We start from the raw sequence: 18,422 nt of genomic DNA on the forward strand, positions 1-18,422 counted from the left end.
TTTGTAATTTTTCTGTATTATTGTATCATCTACATCTTATCAAGACCTGAAAATTGTTTGTATGTAAATCTGTAATTTGGATGAAGTGTTACTGTTGTTGGTATTTAGAGATAGTTTATAAATGTGGTGTAAGGTTGATGTAGACAAAACATTTAGCTTTACAAGAAAATCAAGTGAAACAATTAAAAGCCACTTTTAAAATATATCCAATTGAATAAGATTGTCAAAACAAATAGCCCAAGTCAGTGGTAAAAACAGAAACTTTAATAGAATTTGAGTAGATTCTAAACAAAGAGCAACTCTATTATCTCATAGAGCCTTAATTTCCTCATTTACAAAATGAATACAATTATTATATCTTATATAGGGCAGTTAGGAAAATCAAGTGCTAATTTTATCAGTTGTAAAACACAAATAATAATTGTTAGAATAAGAAGCAACTGGTCCTCAGATTTGCAGTTTTAATGAACTTCTCTGTATAACACTAGTAAAGTATGAAGTAGAAAATTACTTAAGATTTAGGTGACATTAATTTATATTACATTGTTATGAAACATAAAAGTGTAGCAATACAAGCGTTATTGAAAGGCTGTATTTAGTGTGTGTATATAGACATGTATACACACTTCAAAAATATTTTTTACACTAATGTGTTGTATATGATCCTATACCTGTTTGTACATTTAAAATGTTTTGAGAACCAGACCATTCTCTTAATGTAACCACAATATAAAAGTGTATGACATTTTAACTGATAAGATTCTCAGTCAGATTCCAATGTTAAAATTCTTACTGTCAGATGATATATTTCATTTAATTGTCATATTACTTTACAGAGTGCCCTTTGGGTTTACCTGATATTTCCTACTAAGGAGATTATAGTTGCATTCTTGGTCAGGATCTTACAATAAATGATGATGCTTCCCTGAGTTTCACATCCAGAGGCACATTTGTCTCCCACCTTTACTGGTGATGTAAAATTTGACCATCCAGTAAAGGTATTTGGTTTCTTCATTATATGTTTCACTGTATTTTCCCTTCAAATTTGCTAAAGCATTCTGTAGAGATACTTTGCAGGACTGCTAATGTCCTGCTTTCATCATGTGGTTAGTTATGCCAGATTTGTGTTTGATTCTTATATGACCCAATCTTTAGTGTGCTGGTTGCAAAAATATGGTACCTTTCCTATTTCATTGCCAGTGTCATGTTTACCAGTCACTTGTAAGGAAGAAATCTTTCTCTCTCTCTCCTCCCCCCCTCTTCTCTCTCTCTTTTTCTCTCTCTCTCCCTCCCCTCCTCTGTCTTCCACCCCATATAGATAGTTATTTACTTACATTCTTGACTGTTAGCTTTATGGTTTCCTATCCTATTAATGGGCTATAATCATAATCTTATTTTTGTAGAGACACTGCATTGCCTCTTTTTTCATATATTTTTATTGTAATTAATAGAAGGGTTACATTATATTAGTCAGATAGAAAGTGCATTACTTCACAAACATTGATACCCTTTCTCATGTCTTGGTCTCCATTTCCCTCCCCCCCACCCCTACCCATCATCTTGTTTTCCCCCCTTCCCTATCCTATTTCAAGTAACCAAATACACATATATACAATATATCAGATAACAAGGTAAAATACTGTAACAATATGAGATAACCAAGAGACGGCAAAAGAAATGAGAGATAACATAGTACAACCATCACTCATTATATGGCTTTTGTTTCTATATCTGGGAGGTCTTTTCATTTAGCGTCATCCTATATGGCCTTTTGTATCTATTGTAAATCTTTGCTAGGAGAGCCCAGGGTTTCTACTAATTATGACAAATGAGGGAAACCATTGAGCCTATGTTCCTAAGTCTTTCCATTTCCTTACAAATGGGGCGATGTCATTCTTCCTGACAGCAGCATAGAATTCCATTGTGAATAGATACTACATCTTGTTGATCCACTCATCCACTCAGGGGCATTTGGGTTGGTTCCATACGTTTGCTATGGTAAATAGTGCTGCAGTGAACATCGTTGTGCTAATGGTTTTAGTATGTCCTTGTTTCTGGACGATTGGGTAAATGCCAAGTAGTGGAATTGTTGGGTCATCAGAGAGCTGTATGTTTAGTCTTTTGAGGAACTGCCATACTGCTTTCCATAGTGGTTGAATGAGTTTGCACTCCCACCAACAGTGTAGTAGTGATCCCTCCTGGCCATATCTCTGCCAGCATCTGTTGTTATTGGATTTCTTGATTATGGTCATTCTAACTGGAGTGAGGTGAAATCATAGAGTTGTTTTGATTTGCATTTCTTTTATGGTTAGAGATGTTGAGCATTTCTTCATGTGTCTATAGGTCATTCTTATTTTTTCTTCAGAGAAGATTCTCTTTATGTCTTTGGCCCATCTTTTAATGGGATGGTTGTTTCTTTGGAGATTAGTTTTGGAGTGATTCATTTTTTTTATCTGTTGATATATTTTAGATATGAGGCCTTTGTCTGTTGTATGGTTAGTAAAGATCTTCTCCCACTCTGTAGGCTTCCTAGTTAGTTTGCCATACAGAATGCATTTCCTCTTTTTAAGGTATTTCTTTTCATCTTTTCTTTCTTGGTTGTTTTTGAACATTGTTTATTTTAGTTTTTTTTTTTTTTCAAGCTAGTACTTTGCTTGAACTTGTGGCCTCAGGCTCGTGCTTGGCTTTTTTGGCTGGTGCTCTACTACTGGAGCCATGCTTGCAGTTATGTATTTTATTGCTTAATTGGAAATAGAGTTTTTCACTTCTTCAGTAGCTCAAATTCCAAGCACTGAGCTCATAAACTATTTCTTCACATTTTGACAACATGCTATAAGCTCATTCTTTATCTTATACTAGTTTTGAGTCAGTCATTTGTCCTAGTTCCTTTTAGTAGCTATTAGTATCACAAAAGTGAGTTTGATTTGTAGAGATTCTTAAAGTCGAGGGCTGACATCTCTTCCAAAACCTAGTGAGCTGAAATCATGGCACAAGCTGTCTTTGCCTCACCCGACTCTGGGTTTCTGTCCTTGAATACCAGGACCCTGACACCCAGAGTTGTTCATGTTTACTCATCTCTCAGATCTGAAAATCATTCAAGGTATATTTGCAACAATTTTCATGAGTGTTAATAACTGTTTTCAAAGTTATTTGGGTAATTCTATCTCTTGCTCTTGCCCTTTCTATCTCACTTTTGGTGGCAGTAGTGGTGGTGGTGGTGGTGGTGGTGGTAATAATGGTAATGGTGGTAATGGTAGTAGCAGTAGCAGTAGTAGTAATTAGCAGGAAACTAAAGTACTTTCATTAGTTCTTATTTACATTTAGATTTAGATTCCATCAATCCATGTTTCACTGTTTACTTACTGTCATGGAGAGAAGTATGTAGAAGTTAACATCATTTTCTAAAACAAGTATTTTCCCATTTGTTTTTCCTTCCCACATCCTTCTACCTTTTCCTTATAAATGGCAGTTCTTTTTCTTTTTTTTTGTTTTTCATGTAAAAATAGCCAGGTCCACATGTGCTTCTTCTTTTCCCCCTGTTACTTCCTCTGTTTCACAAAGTAGACAATTGTCTTGTTTTCATTATTTACCATATTCTGAAAACTCATTCACTGATACTCTCTATTTCAACTGTATACGCACACACACACACACACACACACACACACAATACATGGTTGATTGATTTATAGTTTTTTTAGTTATTCTTAGTAGTGCATTTAAAGGATTTATAGGATTTTGCAGTTACAGGTAATGCTACAGTGAATTACTGTGGGTGTGGGGATGTATGTATTTTTAATACCTGTATTTGCTTTCATAGAGAATTTCTGTTATTGGAACACAAATGCACAGATTGTTTTGTTAGACATTTTAAATCTCCATATATAGGAATATGTAGGGCGGATACTATTTGTGCCTTTGCACATCCACATAGGAGGAATTTTCTTGTTGGAAGCCTTTCTTCCCAGGTGTGACCCCTTCTATTTTAGAAGATGAATAGTTGCTATTGTCACCTCTGGGTTATGCCTACTCAAGTTTCTCTGTCATCCTTGTGTATGGCATACAGTGGGTTTCTTGTTCAGTTAACAGCACTGTCTGATTCTGTAGCACCACTCCATTCTGAAAATATATTTTGTCATGAAATTTATGAAATCAACTTCTGATGCCATCTCTTTTGTCCCTGAAAAACACACTTAAGGTTTCTACTTATTGTGTATGTGTGATATTTTTTCACTGAATATTTTGTTCATATTATTTAGACAGTACCAGGAAGCAAGAGAAAACTATCTTGATCTGGACAGTAAAGTAAGGACTTTAAGAAGATTTATTAAATTACTAGAAGAAATAATGATCCATAGATTTAAAACATATCAACAGTTTAGGAGGTAAGTATATTAAAAATACTACTATATACATTTTTGGAGGATTTCACATTACCTTTACAAATAATGAAATTAAGCTAAATGAGTTTTACACAGTTGAGTTAACAGCAGATACTAACTATGCTTTGAATTTAGTATTTAGGATTCTGTAATCCGAATTCTGATCAAAAGTATTTTTGTAGCAAACTTAAACCAGATTTTCCATTCTGCTAGACATCCTTGAGGCATAAAAGTACTTGTAGTTTATATGGAGAGCTTTAGAGAAAGCTATAAGAAATACATTCTATATTAATAAATAGTAATATAAAATATTTGTTAATATTTGTTAATTTGCATTAATATTGATATAAAATATTAATGGGCATTATTTTGTATTGATTAATATTAATTAATATTCCTAACTAAACTGTAGGTCAGGGTTTTTGTTTTTGTGGGGGTTTTTTGCTGTTGTTGTTGTTTTTTTTTTTTTTTTTGCCAGTCCTGGGCTTGAGCTCAGGGCCTGAGCACTGTCCTTGGACTTTCTCAAGGCTAGAGCTCTACCACTTGAGCTCAGCACCACTTCTGGATTTTTTCTATGTATGTGGTACTGAGGAATTGAACCTGGGTCTCCATGCATGCTAGGCAAGCACTCTACCACTAGGCCAAACTCCCGATCCCCTTGTTTTTGTTTTTGTTTGTTTGTTTTTTGCCAGTTGTGGGTTTGAGCTCAGGGCCTGAGAATTTTCTTTGGATATTCTCAAGGCTAGAGCTCTACCACCTGAGCCTCAACATTACTTCTGGCTTTTTTCTATGTATGTGGTGCCAAGGTGTTGAACCTGGGTCTTTGTGCATGCTAGGCAAGCACTCTACCACTCCAAACTCCCAGCCCAACTGTAGGTCAGTTTTGAGATCCATGTTTTTAACTGTTGGGTGTTCTTTTGAATGTGATTTTTGTTTTAACTAATGCATAGTAATAGTGCATCTAATGCGGTACCTCTTATGATCCTGACATTGATCATTTCTTTGTACTGGGAGCAGTGAAACTTGTGTTCCCTTCTTGTAGGCATATTATTATAACTTGAATTAAAAATGAATTTCATCTTTTTAGGCTGCTGCTCAGCTTTTTCAGGGAGAAAGGGAATATGCTTGTTTATTTTTTACTCATTCTGACATTGTTCTTGGAAACTCTGGGTCCCAATATCTACCCTAGTTGGAGGTTCTGTGCCCCCTTCAGATTTTGATTGTCTTGAAGAAACAAGTTTTAGACTCAATGAGTAAAGGTGTTAACACAGTTACTTACAATATCACCCAAACAGTCTTCTTTTTTTTTTTTTTTTTTTTTGCCAGTTATGGGGACTGAACTCGGGGCCTGAACACTGTCCTTGGGCTTTCTCAAGGCTAGAACTCTACCACTTGAGCCACAGCATCACTTCCAGCTTTTTTCTATATATGTGGTACAGAGGAATCGAACCCGGGCCTTAGTTCATGCTAGGCAAGCACTCTTACCAATAGGCCAAATTCCCAGCCCCCAAACTTATTTTCTAAATACCATTCCACTGAAAGCAACCAGGTTCCATGGTGTAATAGCTGATTTTACACCTGCACAGGGAAAGTAAAATTGAGTCTCTCTTTTTCCAAAATGGGAAAATAAGAACAAAAACATTGTTTAAAAAAATCCAGAAGCAGTAATGACTCATGCTTGTAATCCCAGCTACTTCCCAAGATCTGGAAGATTATAATTCAAAGCCAGCCCAGGCGAAAAATCTGTGAGATTTAATTTCAAAGTAATCAAAAATGCTAAGCTGGAGACATGGCTCAAGTTATGGAGTGTGAATTCTGTGTGAGAAAGTTGAGTGAGAACACAAGGCCCTGAATTCAATCCATAGAACCAGCACTCAAAAAGGGAAAATAAGTAAAGAAAAATAGAACGCAATACTTAGAGGACTCAAGAACCCGCTGGATAAGATAAAGCCTGGAGACAGTTTGAACTTCAGGATAATGGGGAGACTTACGAATGGTAGGAATAAATGTAAAATGGATTTAGTGAACAAAATAAGGATCTTTTAACTCCACCATAAAATTGAATGGTAGATTAGCAAATTAAAAATTGAGGAAAGGGGGAACATTGTAGCATCTAATCTACAGAGATGGAAGATGATGCCAAGCAGTGCAGGAGGTACAGTTAGGATCAAGAGATTTTTCTTTTCCTTTGTGCTGCTGTGAAGGTGAGAGGATACAGGTGATATACCAGCAGGCAGTTTTATTTATCTTAATGCCTCTAGAGCTTATTATTCTAAAGACACAGATTATGTCTTATGTATTTGAGAAGTAAGTAATACCTTATATAAATGACTTGAATTATTTATTCATATCTGCTGACAGGTGTAATGGTGCGTATTAAATATAGGATGATACTTTCATTCATTTTATAGGCATTTGTTACAAAGGTAAAACTGGTTGAATCTGGGGGAGGAGGGCTGGATATAAAGTTGGGGAAAGTCTCCATAAACCTATATGTAAGTGAATGGCTAGTGTCAATAGTTCAGCCTGATTCTCTGTTCTTAACCTTTGCCAGCCATGTGGAGTCCCTTATCTTTTTAATGTGCTCAATTTCTTATTTCAAGGTGTTTGACATTACGTTGCAAATTATACTTTGACAACTTATTGTCTCAGCGGGCCTATTGTGGAAAAATGAATTTTGACCACAAGAGTGAAACACTTACTATATCAGTAAGTATCTTGACTCTGTATCTCAATCATTAGGAATACTAATAGCTTCTTTTTCTTTAATGAAACATTGATAATCATTTAACTTATCCTAAGAAAATGGCAGAACTTATTTCTAAGTTAAGATTTTGTTTATTCTCATATAATATGGGTATATTGGAGTCGCTATAGGAAAAAGAACAAGGAATAAGCACTTGGCGATAATGGTTGGGAATTTTCAAGACTGAAATACATCACCCCAAACTCAGATCCCAGCAAACTGCAAGTGGATTCATTCAGTGGAAAGCACACTTGATACACTGCAGTCATATCGCTGAAAGCAAAGTGATAGTGTGAAAAGGAACAACAGTAACACTGACGGTAGACTAAAGGTAAATGAATATATATGTATATATATATATACATGCACTGCAATCTCTAGAGTAGCTACTGGAAGAATTTTTAAAGACTGTATAATAGAGACAAAAGTAATGAAATAGGAAAACCCTCAGTAAAAAGCAAAAAGGGAAGAATTAAAGAACATATGGAACAAAACCAAATAGATGAATAGCCTAAAAGTAAATGGCTGTACCCTTAACCTTAGGTTTACCAGTATTTAAGCCTACTTGAGCGTAATTAAATTGAAAGCAAAACATCCCTGGTTAGTTTCCTTCTCTTTGAGGGGTGGGGTGGGGGAGAGGGAAAAAGGACGAGGGGGAGGGTGGGGAGACAAAGAAAGATCCTAAGTAAAATATGGAAAATAGACATGCCATGTAAGCATTAGCCAGAAGAAAGCTGGTAGAATAGATGGATCGTGAAAGACACGAAGTATTTGTTGTGGAAGTGTTTCAGAACATTTCAGTTATATATAACTAATAAGATAGCTTCAAAATTGATTTAAAAATTAAATGAACTAATAGGCAAAGTTGAAGAATTGTCACATATAGTTGGAAATTTTAACAAACTTTTTTCAGAAACGATCATGTCAGTTATAGAAGATTTATGCAGCTAGCCAAATTAGTGTAGCTATAGAATTCTATACAGATTGTAGATTGTAGAATGTTTAGCAAATGCACCTTTTTCCTGGATTTAAAGGATTGAGGTCATATGTAATATATTCAGAGTGGGAGAAAAATACAAATAAAAGATAACCTAAAGTTTGTCAAATACTATTAAAATTAGGTAGCACATTTGTAAGAATTCACATGGAGATTAGAGTTTTTTGTTTTTGTTTTTGTTTTTTGCCAGCCCTGGGGCTTGAACTCAAGGCGTGGGCACTGTCCTGGGGCTTTCCTCAAGGTTAATACTCTACCAGTTGGGCCACAGCACCACTCCGGCTTTTTTTTTCTATGTATGTGGTACCAAGGAATCATACCTGGGTCTTGGTCTTTGTGTATGCTAGGTAGGCAGTCTACCCCTAGGCCAAATTCCCAGCCCCTGGAGGTAGTTTTTAACTCTAAGCATTAATAAAACTTGAAACATGAAAGCTTGGTAGAGGACATAGAAGATTTTTTTTGTGTGTGTTGTTTGTTGTTGTTGAGTAGGGCTTGAGCTTAGGGTCTGAAGCTGTTCCTGAGCTTTTTGGCTCAAGAGTAACAACTCCACTTCTGCTGTTCTGGTGGCTAGTTGGGAGATAAGTCTCATAGACTTTTCTGCCCTGCCCGAGTTGGCTTAGAACCTCTATCCTTAGATTTCACTTCCTGAGTAGCTAGGATTACAAGCATGAGCCACTGGTATCGGACCAACATAGTTTTTATAAGGAAATATATATAGTACCATGTATGACAGAGAAAAAGATAGGCCAGATATTAATTCACTTATCTTGGGAAGCTAGGAATAGAAATGCCCATTATTTAAAACAAGTAGAAAAAGGCATAAAATGAAGATAAATAGGTATAGTTGTAAGAAGAGCAAGCAAATGTACAGTTACAACAAAACAAAATAAAGAAGAGCCCATGGCATACCATCTGTGTGTTTTCAGAATGAAGAAAAAAAATTACTACAAGCCAAGGAGAAAATGGTGGTCATCACACAAACATTGCTGGGTTCAGATGATTGGGTGTTGACTGGTAATGTGATATACTAAGGGTAAAAATATGGTTGAAAATTCATCTCCCTATAAAATGTTCTGAAAGAAAATATCTTCCCTGTTCTCTATATCCTTCCAGCTTTTGTTTTTGTCAAGCTGGGATGATACAGAATTGTGGTTTTGAGTTGACTTTTACTGGTGTCTAAAAATAGTTTTTCATGTACTTGTTCACCTTAAACATGCATTTCTTTTGAGAAATGACATTTGTTCATTTTAATTGGATTTCCTTTTTATTTTAATTAGTTAAACTAAGGAGCTTTAGTTTATGTCAAATTATCATCATAATGCATCTTGATCAATGTTTCCATCATTCTCTGTCTTTCCCAGCCCATTCATATCCTCCATTCATTACTCCTTATTTTTTTTCACTTTCTTATATGGTCTGATTATTAATCCTTTGTCATTTAAATAATTTGCAAATATTTTCTCCCATCCTGAGGGTTGTCTCATTTCATTGATTACTTTCTTTGTATACAGAAGTTTCTTAGTTTGATATAATCTCAGTTGTTTATTTTTCTTTTGTTGCCTAGGTTTTGGGGTCTTAAAAAAAAAAGTTGCCTATAATGATATTTTTAAATGTTTCCCTCATGTTTTCTTTTTTTGTGTGTGATAGTCCTGAGGCTTGAACTCAGGTCCTGTGTATTGTCCCTGAGCCTCTTTGTACTCAAGGATATCACTCTACCACTTAAGCCACAGCACCACTACTAGCTTTACCTGAGTAGTTTATTATTAGAGATGAGTCTCAGGGACTTTAGTGCCCAGGCTGGCTTTAAACCATGATCCTCAGATGTCAGCCTCCTGAGTAGCTAGGATCTACAGATGTGAGCCACCACACCCGGCTTCATACATGTTCTCTATACACTGCTGGTAGGGATGTGAATTATTGCAAATATTATGGAGAAGAGTGGAAACTTCTCAGAAAACTAAAAACAAAACTACCATATGAAACAACAGTCCCATTTCTAGGTATACAAAGAAAATAAAGACGGTGTCAGAAAAGTACCTGCATTCCAATATTATTGGAATACTATTCACAATAGCCAAAACTTGGAACCTAGAGGAGGCACATACATGGTATCCATACACATGATATAAAAGCCATATAAAAATGCATTTGTGACGAACGGGTTATAGCTAGAAGACATGTTAAATGAAATAAGCCAGATGCAAAAAGACAGATACCCATGTTCTTTCTCATATGACATGCATGCAGAATGATTAGTAGAGGTGGGATACTGTGAGGGAGAAGGGGGCTAGAAAAAGATTCGACAGTGAATTCCAAAACATGTACATATAGAACTAAGTCCAAAGTGTTCACAGCATATAAGATTCTATAGTTTATACCAATTTACTATATATTTTATGAAGTGCTAGAGGAAAAGGCTCTAAACATTCAAGAAACAATAAATGCAGATTATTGTAACTTGATCAGTACACGTGTGGAAATTGTAGTATTCTATGTATGTTTACAGTTATTGTAGTGGTAACTAAAACAGTGTATTCTGTGAGTGCATAGTTAACTATAGTGCTAACATTACCTTTGTGTTCTATGAGGATTTTTAAAGTGGGGTACAAAAAGCAATAACTAAACATGATCATTTAGACTATTAAAATAACTGTTCCAGGGCTAAAAATGTGGCTTAGTGATAGCTTGCCTAGTGTGCATGAAGCCCTGGGTTCAATTCCTCAGTACCACATACACACAAAAAAAACAAAATGCCTGTCTGTGGCTCAAGGGGTAGAGTGCTCACAAAAGAAGCTTAGGGATGGTGCTCAGGCCCCGAGTTCCAGCCCCAGGACTGGAAAAAAAACAAAACAAAAAACTGTTTCATTATACTTTTTGAAGAATAATAAATATTAAGATACTTAAAAATATTCACGGGCTTAAATATTAAATCGCCTCTTCATTAAGATATCCAGTAGTGACTAAGCACATAGAATAGTGCTTATTGTTAATGATCACATTGTTATTTACCTCAATAGTTAATTACACACCCTTGCTAGCTTCTGATATGACACAAGCTGGAAACACTGTGATCATAAAGATGGAAATATTTTTGTTATATTTATATGTATATGGAATCCAGTTGCTGTGTAAAAGTGTTTAATTTATTTTTTTTAATTATTAATTTTTCACTTTTGGAGATTTTAATTTCATTTTTAAAAAAGTTATTATTTCTGTTGAACCATTAGGATAGAGGATTGATTGATTGATTGATTGTCAGTCATGGGGCTTAAACTCTGGGCCTGAATGCTGTGAGCTTAAGGCTAGTGCTCTACTCCTTGGAGGTATTAGCACCATTTCCAGTTTTTTGGTGGTTAATTGGAGATAAGAATCTCAGGGGCATTTCTGCCCAAGCTGGCTTTGGACCACAATCCTCAGATCTCAGCCTTCTGAATAGCTAGGATGATAGGTATAAACCACCAACACCCAGCTACTAAGATATTTTTTAAAAGAATATTTCAATCCATCGTAACTACTTGTAAAGCTGCCTAACCACTAGATGTCACTGCAATTCACAAAATAAAAAATTATCTCATTTCCAAAATGTTTGAAACAATAAAATTTCAGGAAAACTGCTTTAAATTCTTTATTTTGATAAGTAATATTTAGATAATATTGATACTTTGTTGTTAAGTCTTTGAAATGTGTTTGTTAAATCCAATTATGGTGAGAAAACATTTCCAGTTTGATTGTCCGAGTAAAACAAAACCACCATTATATAACTACTGTTTTTCCACAAAATATTTGTAGTAAATATTTTTAACATTTTTTCACTTCACTAAACAATGATTTTAGTTTTAAATGCTTTTGCTGCTGCAACTTTTTTTCTTCATCTATATTACAGATTTAATGTTTCATTAGCTTTCCTTGTCTCTTCTTTCTCCTCAAGGTTCAGCCTGGAGAGGGAAATAAAGCATCTTTCAACGACATGCGAGCCTTGTCCGGTGGTGAGCGTTCCTTCTCCACAGTGTGCTTCATCCTTTCCTTGTGGTCCATTGCTGAATCACCTTTCCGATGCCTGGATGAATTTGATGTCTATATGGTATTGTTATATTTTGATTTTCTGACTGTTATTGTTTGAAAGAGGTATTTTGAAAGGAAGCAAGTTTGTTTTCTACAGTTTCCCCTCACAGGAAAGATCCTGCCCTAACATTGCAACTGATAATATTGTAAAGACATTTCAGGTTTCTCCCATGCGGCCATGCACTACCTGCCCTACATTTCATGTCTTCTTTCCCAGCATGCATATGATGACTGTGAAGCTCATAATCTCTCTGTCCTTCAGCCTCTTCCTAGTTTATTTGTATTAACACAAAGTTGTAACCAGTTCACCACCCTTGCTTTTACCAACTCCATTAGCTTTTGGTCCTCCTGGTCCCCAAAACCAGTGCATATAACATTAAAGTGCAAGAATATTTTGAGTTAGAAGCATAGGATATAGGAGCTTATCTCTGCTTCTGATTGTCCAGGTGGTTTTAGGTATCGGTTTCTTCATTTTGTAAAGCAGCAATGCTATTACTGTTGTCTACTTCATAGGACAGTGCAGGTTCAGGGGAAGTCTTAAATGTGATGAACTTGCTGTGGTACAGCACAGAATAAGTTCTCAGAAACCAGCAGCAGATCTACTTCTTTTCTCCTTTCCTAAATGCCATGTAGTCTAAGGCTAGGGTGTACTTAAGTCATTCTTGACTAGCAAAGGTTGTAGTGAACTAATAAGCTTCACCTTAGCTATTGAAGTACTTATTATCAACTTATTTCCATCCTTCAGGAAAGATTATCTTACCAGCTCCCACATTCCATCCTCTTCCTTGTTTTCCTGTATCTTTCATCTCAATCTCCCACGTTTTGTCTTTTAGTTCTGCTGCCTTTGAGTATTACTTTAGTTTTTTGGTTACACTTTTTTGGTTGATTTCCTTAGACAAAGTATCCTGCCTGCTTCCTACAACTACACATTCCTCAAAGCTCTACCGACTGTGGACACCTACCACCTCCTACCTCAAAGCTCTCCTGCAGTATAGACCTGGGTGCCACATCTTAGTGAGTTTGAGAATGCATGCATCTTCTTTTCGAAATCTTTTTTTTTTTTTCTTTTCCTAGATTTTTTTATCTTGGTTAGTAGTAAAGTGTCATTGCCAACACAGTCCTTTAGCTTTAAAATCTGTGGTTTATCTCTTCTTCCCTTTTATTTCCCACTGTCTGCTCCTGAAATCTCCAGCTTCTCCCTCTCACTGTGACTTATCCCTCCTCTCTGTACCTCTTATATGCTGAACTTACTTGTCCAGACTAGTATCTCTTTCCTTCAGTCTGTCTTCTACCTTTTGGCAGGTTTACATTTCTTCTTCCTTCTCCTCCTCCTCCTCCTCCTCCTCCTCCTCCTCCTCCTCTTCTTCTTCTTCTTCTTCTTTCTTCCTCCTCCTCCTCCTTTTTCTTCTTCTTTTTTCTCTTTTCTATTTCTTTCTTCTTTCTTCTTTTTGCCAGTCCTCAGGCTTGAATTCAGGGCCTGAGCACTGTCCTTGGACTTTCTCAAGGCTAGAGCTCTACCACTTGAGCTGCACCACCACTTCCAGCTTTTTCTATGTATATACTACTGAGGAATCAAACCTGGGTATTCGTGCGTACACTGTACCACTAGGCCAAACTCCAGGCCCCAGGTTTATATTTTTAAAATAGAATTTATTTTGGTCACTAACCTATTAAAGTCTCACAGTGGTTATTACATATGTATGAATACTTATTTCTTTGCAGTCACTTTGAAACTTTTTACCATGGTAGTATCTATCAACTTTGAGCTGTAATTAATAAGCTATAATTTTCTAAACATGATGCCTCTGCTTTATGCTCTTTTGTTAAGTAATAAAGTCTGCTTGTATTTAATTTAACACATAGCTCACCTGTCACATTTATGAGCCTCCTATGACCACCGTACTTTGGAAAGCATTATCCCTTTATCATTGAGGGACAGTTTGAGAGACTCCATAGATCTGAAGCTAAGCACTTTTGTTATAGCTACCCCTGAATAATTAACCATTACCAAGTAGATTCACTTTCTAACATGAAATATGCCATTTGTGTATTTCCTGATTTTTTTTTTTTTTTTTTTTTTGGTCAGTTGTGGGACATGAACTCTGGGCCTAGAAGTTGTCCCTGAGCTCTTCAGCTCAAGGCTACCTGCCTTGTCCTTTGAGCCATAGCACCACTTCCAGTTTCCTGGTGATTTAATTGGAGATAGGAGTCTTACGGACTTTAGTGCCTGGGCTGGCTTTGAATCTTGATTCTTAGATCTCAGCCTCCTGAGAAGCTAGGATTACAGGCATGAGCCACTGCTCCGGTTTTCCTGATTATTTTTTTTATTCCTACTCATATCTGAAGGAGGGGGGCCACAGAAATGTAACCTACAATACCTGACATTTTAAAGTAAAGGGAGAATCCAGTTTATATGAGCCAGCAGAATGTTGCTTTTTTAGAAATCCATTTGACACACCTAACTTCTGCTTTTGTTCTTCAGGATATGGTTAACAGAAGAATTGCAATGGACATGATACTTAAGATGGCAGATTCCCAACGATTTCGACAATTTATCTTGCTTACCCCTCAAAGTATGAGGTAACTTTCTAAGAGTGTATATGTAAACACAGATATATTTTTTCAACGAGATATATTTTTAATAATCAATTTTTTAAGCAAATGTAAAACTGACCAATGTAAACTTTAAATTAGCCTTATAACTGATGTAAGAGATTTAAGGTGATTTCTCATTTTCTAGATATTTAAAATTTTTAATTCTATCTCCTCCCTTAAGTTAACTTACTCTAGTATTTGTGTTGGGGATTTGTTCCTTTATGGTTATCATAACCAAGTAAAACAAAGTAATTTTAATAAATCTATTCAGGAGAAAGAAACAATTCATGATTCTTTCTTGAGTGCCCATCAGGTATTCTTTTTGCTGTCAGCATAGGCTATGTCAAGAAGTTAATGCTTTTTTTTGGTCGGTTGTAGTACTTGACCCCCGGGCCTGGGCATTGTCCCCGAGCTCTTCAACTCAAGACTACAGCCCTATCCCTGGAACCACAGCGCCACTTCTGGTTTTCTAGTTGTTAATTGGACATAAGAGGCTTATGGGTTTAGTGCCTGGACTGGCTTTGAACCTTGATCCTCAGATCTCAACCTCCTGAGTAGCTAGAATTACAGGCGTGAGCCTCCATGCCCTGCTAAGAAATTAAATTTTTAGTGAAAAAATTATTTTTCCATTGTAGTTTTTTTTTTCCTCCTGGAATCTACTATAATATATATCCTACTACTCGGTTTAATTGATTTTCTGCTTATTGTTTTTCTTGCTGGTGTTAATGGTCTTCGTGGCCTGTGTTGCTTGGCTCTGTGTGTTAAAGCAAGGCATGTATCTTCCTCTAGCTCTCTTCCTTCAAGTAAGCTGATTAGAATTCTTCGGATGTCTGATCCTGAAAGAGGACAAACCATATTGCCTTTTCGACCTATAACCCAAGAGGAAGATGATGACCAAAGTTGATAATCCTATTATATGCCTTGGCCTCGTGCTAAAAGATAAGGAAGCAGGAAATAATGCTGGACTATTTGGTGAAACAGAAATGAGATTGGAAATACTCTAAAATAAAAGGAACGCCTCCATCTGACCACCATAAAGTGTATAAATGAGCCTCAAAACCCAGCTTACAGTAAGGTATTAAAATTACTGTTATTTTCCTTTGTGAAAACCAAATTTCATAGTGATGGTTTTAAATCTTGTTAAGTTTGTGTGTGTTGCTTCATTTCTGTTTTTATCATCTATTTTTATAGTTTTCTTTTTCAGAAGTAAAATTTTGTACATAAGCACATGTACATATTTCTTTAGTTTGAGTTCATTTCTATAGTATTTTGTAAGAATTAAAATAAAATTTTGAGCACCTGATTGCTTTTACTTTTGCTTTTCTGGAATGTTACACTATAGTTAACTGACCAAACATAGATAAAAGAGAGGGGTTTTGGCTCGCAGAAAGTAGGGTACAAGGGTGTGTTCCGGACACTGTGGATTTACTGTCTTGTTAATACTGAAGGTCTTACATAGTACAGTGAATCAGTCTATCAGGGAAACTTTGTGCCTAGAGGTAAGTTTTAGCCTTAAGGGCACTGATGTAGAGGAGCTGCAACTAGGCTTGAAAAACTGGGAGGAGGGTGACTCCTCATACAGCAGGAAGGTAGCCACAGACTGCACTTAATGGTGAGCTGTCATCAAGTAGAAGACATTCTAATTTGAGAGGTGTTTAAGTGTGTGTTGCTTAAAATGATTAAATGTAGTTTGTTGTAAAAAGAAAATGGTATTTTTTAAAGGAAACAAATAGGACTACTACCATTATTCTTTAATACTTGAATTAGTGTTAAACTTTTACAATACACAAAGCATGCCTTATATTGCTAGCAATACATACCACAATATATATTGATGAAGTTGGAAAAGAAGTATTTTAAGCAAGGCAGAATTTTAGATCACACACATTTCTATAATAGGTTACTGAGAAATACAGAATTTTGTTTTGGTGAAGAAAAGATTCTAAGGTCACTTACTATGAGATCACTATGAGAAGTCCAAAAACATGCTTTGTAACCTATGAATTTGTAGGAAGTAGAGACTATTAAATCTTTTAGGTACTCCCAGATGATCACAAAATGAATTTATAACTTCTATCATAACTATTTCAATATGCACATGTTTTTTCAAATTAAAAAAAAGTAGCTAAAAAATTTCATTATGAATTACTGAAATAGTTTTAAATGTAATACTGCCAAGTAGGAAATTAATCCTGAGATTAATCCATGTGAGCATCTCTTGTTGAAATAATTATGATTCATTGCTTTGGTGTCAGAGTTGATTTCAGCCATCATAAATGAAAATATCTTCATAGAATCTTCTTCTAAAATATGTATAACTTAAAGACATATATATATTAAAGTTGTGTTTTTGTGCACTGGGAAGGAAGTATTAATTGACTAACTTGAGCCTCATAATCTGAGGTGATTTAAATCTTATCATATAGATGGCTCTTAGAAGAAATTTCAGGAAAACAGAAGAAAGGCTCCCTTGAATCATAAGTTCTACAATCTGCATTCATTCTGGAAATGATTGGAACTATTCTCAAAATGACAAACATGAGTTTTAGTAAGCCAAGCTGTTACGATATAGTTGCTGAAATTGACAATGCTAGAAATCAAGGCTTTGGGTATTTCCCAAGTTTTCGTTGTCTTTTATGTTAGGCTCTAGCTGTTTATCTACAGAGACCAACACTCTTAAACTCTAGGACTCCTGAATCAAATGGGGAATTCTCATGCGATGAAGACCTCCATTGCACTTGATTTCTCTGTTATTTTTGTTGTCATGGGAAGTAATCATGAAGCTCATATGTTTTCTACTTTGACTGTGATTAGAACCGATGTGAAGCTTAGAATCTTGAAAGTTTAGTTGCTTATTTATGACTAAATTAACCTTAGTGTCCCTGGATTTCTTACTCTTAGCAAAATATGTAAGAAGAGCAAGTTTTATTTAAAAGAATTTAATAGGGCCCAAAGTTTGGCCTAGTGGTAGAATGCTTGCCTACTAGCATGCACAAAGACCGAGGTTCGATTTCTTGGTACCATATACATAGAAAAAAGCTGGAAGAGGTCCTATGGCTCAAGTGGTAGAGCCCTAGCCTTGAGAAAGTCCAAGGACAATGCTCAAGCCCTGAGTTCAAGGCCTAGGACTGGAAAAAGTATATATATATTTTTTTTTATATGTATATATTAAGAATTTAATAATGTTGCTATGCATCAGCTGTTCCTTTGAATTGGCTAATGAAATTTCCCTAATTCTGTATCACGTAAGGTGTATGTTTAATCTTTGTGATGACGTGGAGATAGAATCCACAGGAGCTGGAGTGGGGCCTGTGTGTACTCACTAGTCACTGACGCATCAGGAGCTCTTGCTGCCTACTTTTTCCTTAACAATATAGAAATCCATTTTTGTTAATCAGAAGACTATATAGTTTCAGATAGTGGTAGTTCCTAGGAATAGTAAAGCAGGGTAAGAATTTGAGAACAGTAAAGGGATGGTTTTGGTGGAGGAAAGGTTTTCAGAAGGTAATATGTGAGCAGATTCCAGAGCCAGACAAGATGGTCATGGTTCAAGGCTGAGGAAATGAGGACAAAGTCTCCTTGTGAGTGTTGAGGGTAGATATGAGATGAGGCTCAGGTAGGAGAAGCAAGATCATGGAAGCCC

The 18,422-nt window shown here is 35.9% G+C and overlaps 1 protein-coding gene across 12 annotated transcripts in view; it reads left to right on the plus strand.

Moving 5' to 3' along the window:
- The window catches only part of Smc6 (structural maintenance of chromosomes 6), a 101,851-nt gene extending 85,769 nt beyond the window's left edge, over positions 1-16,082 (plus strand). For 7 of the 12 annotated variants that reach the window (XM_090337413.1, XM_090337417.1, XM_090337414.1 and 4 more), the window contains 5 exons: positions 4,260-4,385; positions 6,986-7,091; positions 12,051-12,203; positions 14,667-14,764; positions 15,569-16,082. In XM_090337413.1, coding sequence (XP_090193539.1) covers positions 4,260-4,385; positions 6,986-7,091; positions 12,051-12,203; positions 14,667-14,764; positions 15,569-15,683 — 598 coding nt within the window. In that variant the 3' untranslated portion in view covers positions 15,684-16,082. Of the gene's footprint in view, positions 1-4,259; positions 4,386-6,985; positions 7,092-7,250; positions 7,460-9,048; positions 9,121-12,050; positions 12,204-13,079; positions 13,199-14,666; positions 14,765-15,568 lie in introns of those variants that run through there. The other 5 variants (XM_090337419.1, XR_016536292.1, XR_016536293.1 and 2 more) reach the window with 5 other exon arrangements.
- Positions 16,083-18,422: the final 2,340 nt, after the last annotated feature.

This window comes from Megascapheus bottae, chromosome 7 (genome assembly GCF_031878675.1).
Source record: "Megascapheus bottae isolate mThoBot1 chromosome 7, mThoBot2.hap1, whole genome shotgun sequence".
NCBI classification, from domain to species: Eukaryota; Metazoa; Chordata; class Mammalia; order Rodentia; family Geomyidae; genus Megascapheus; species Megascapheus bottae.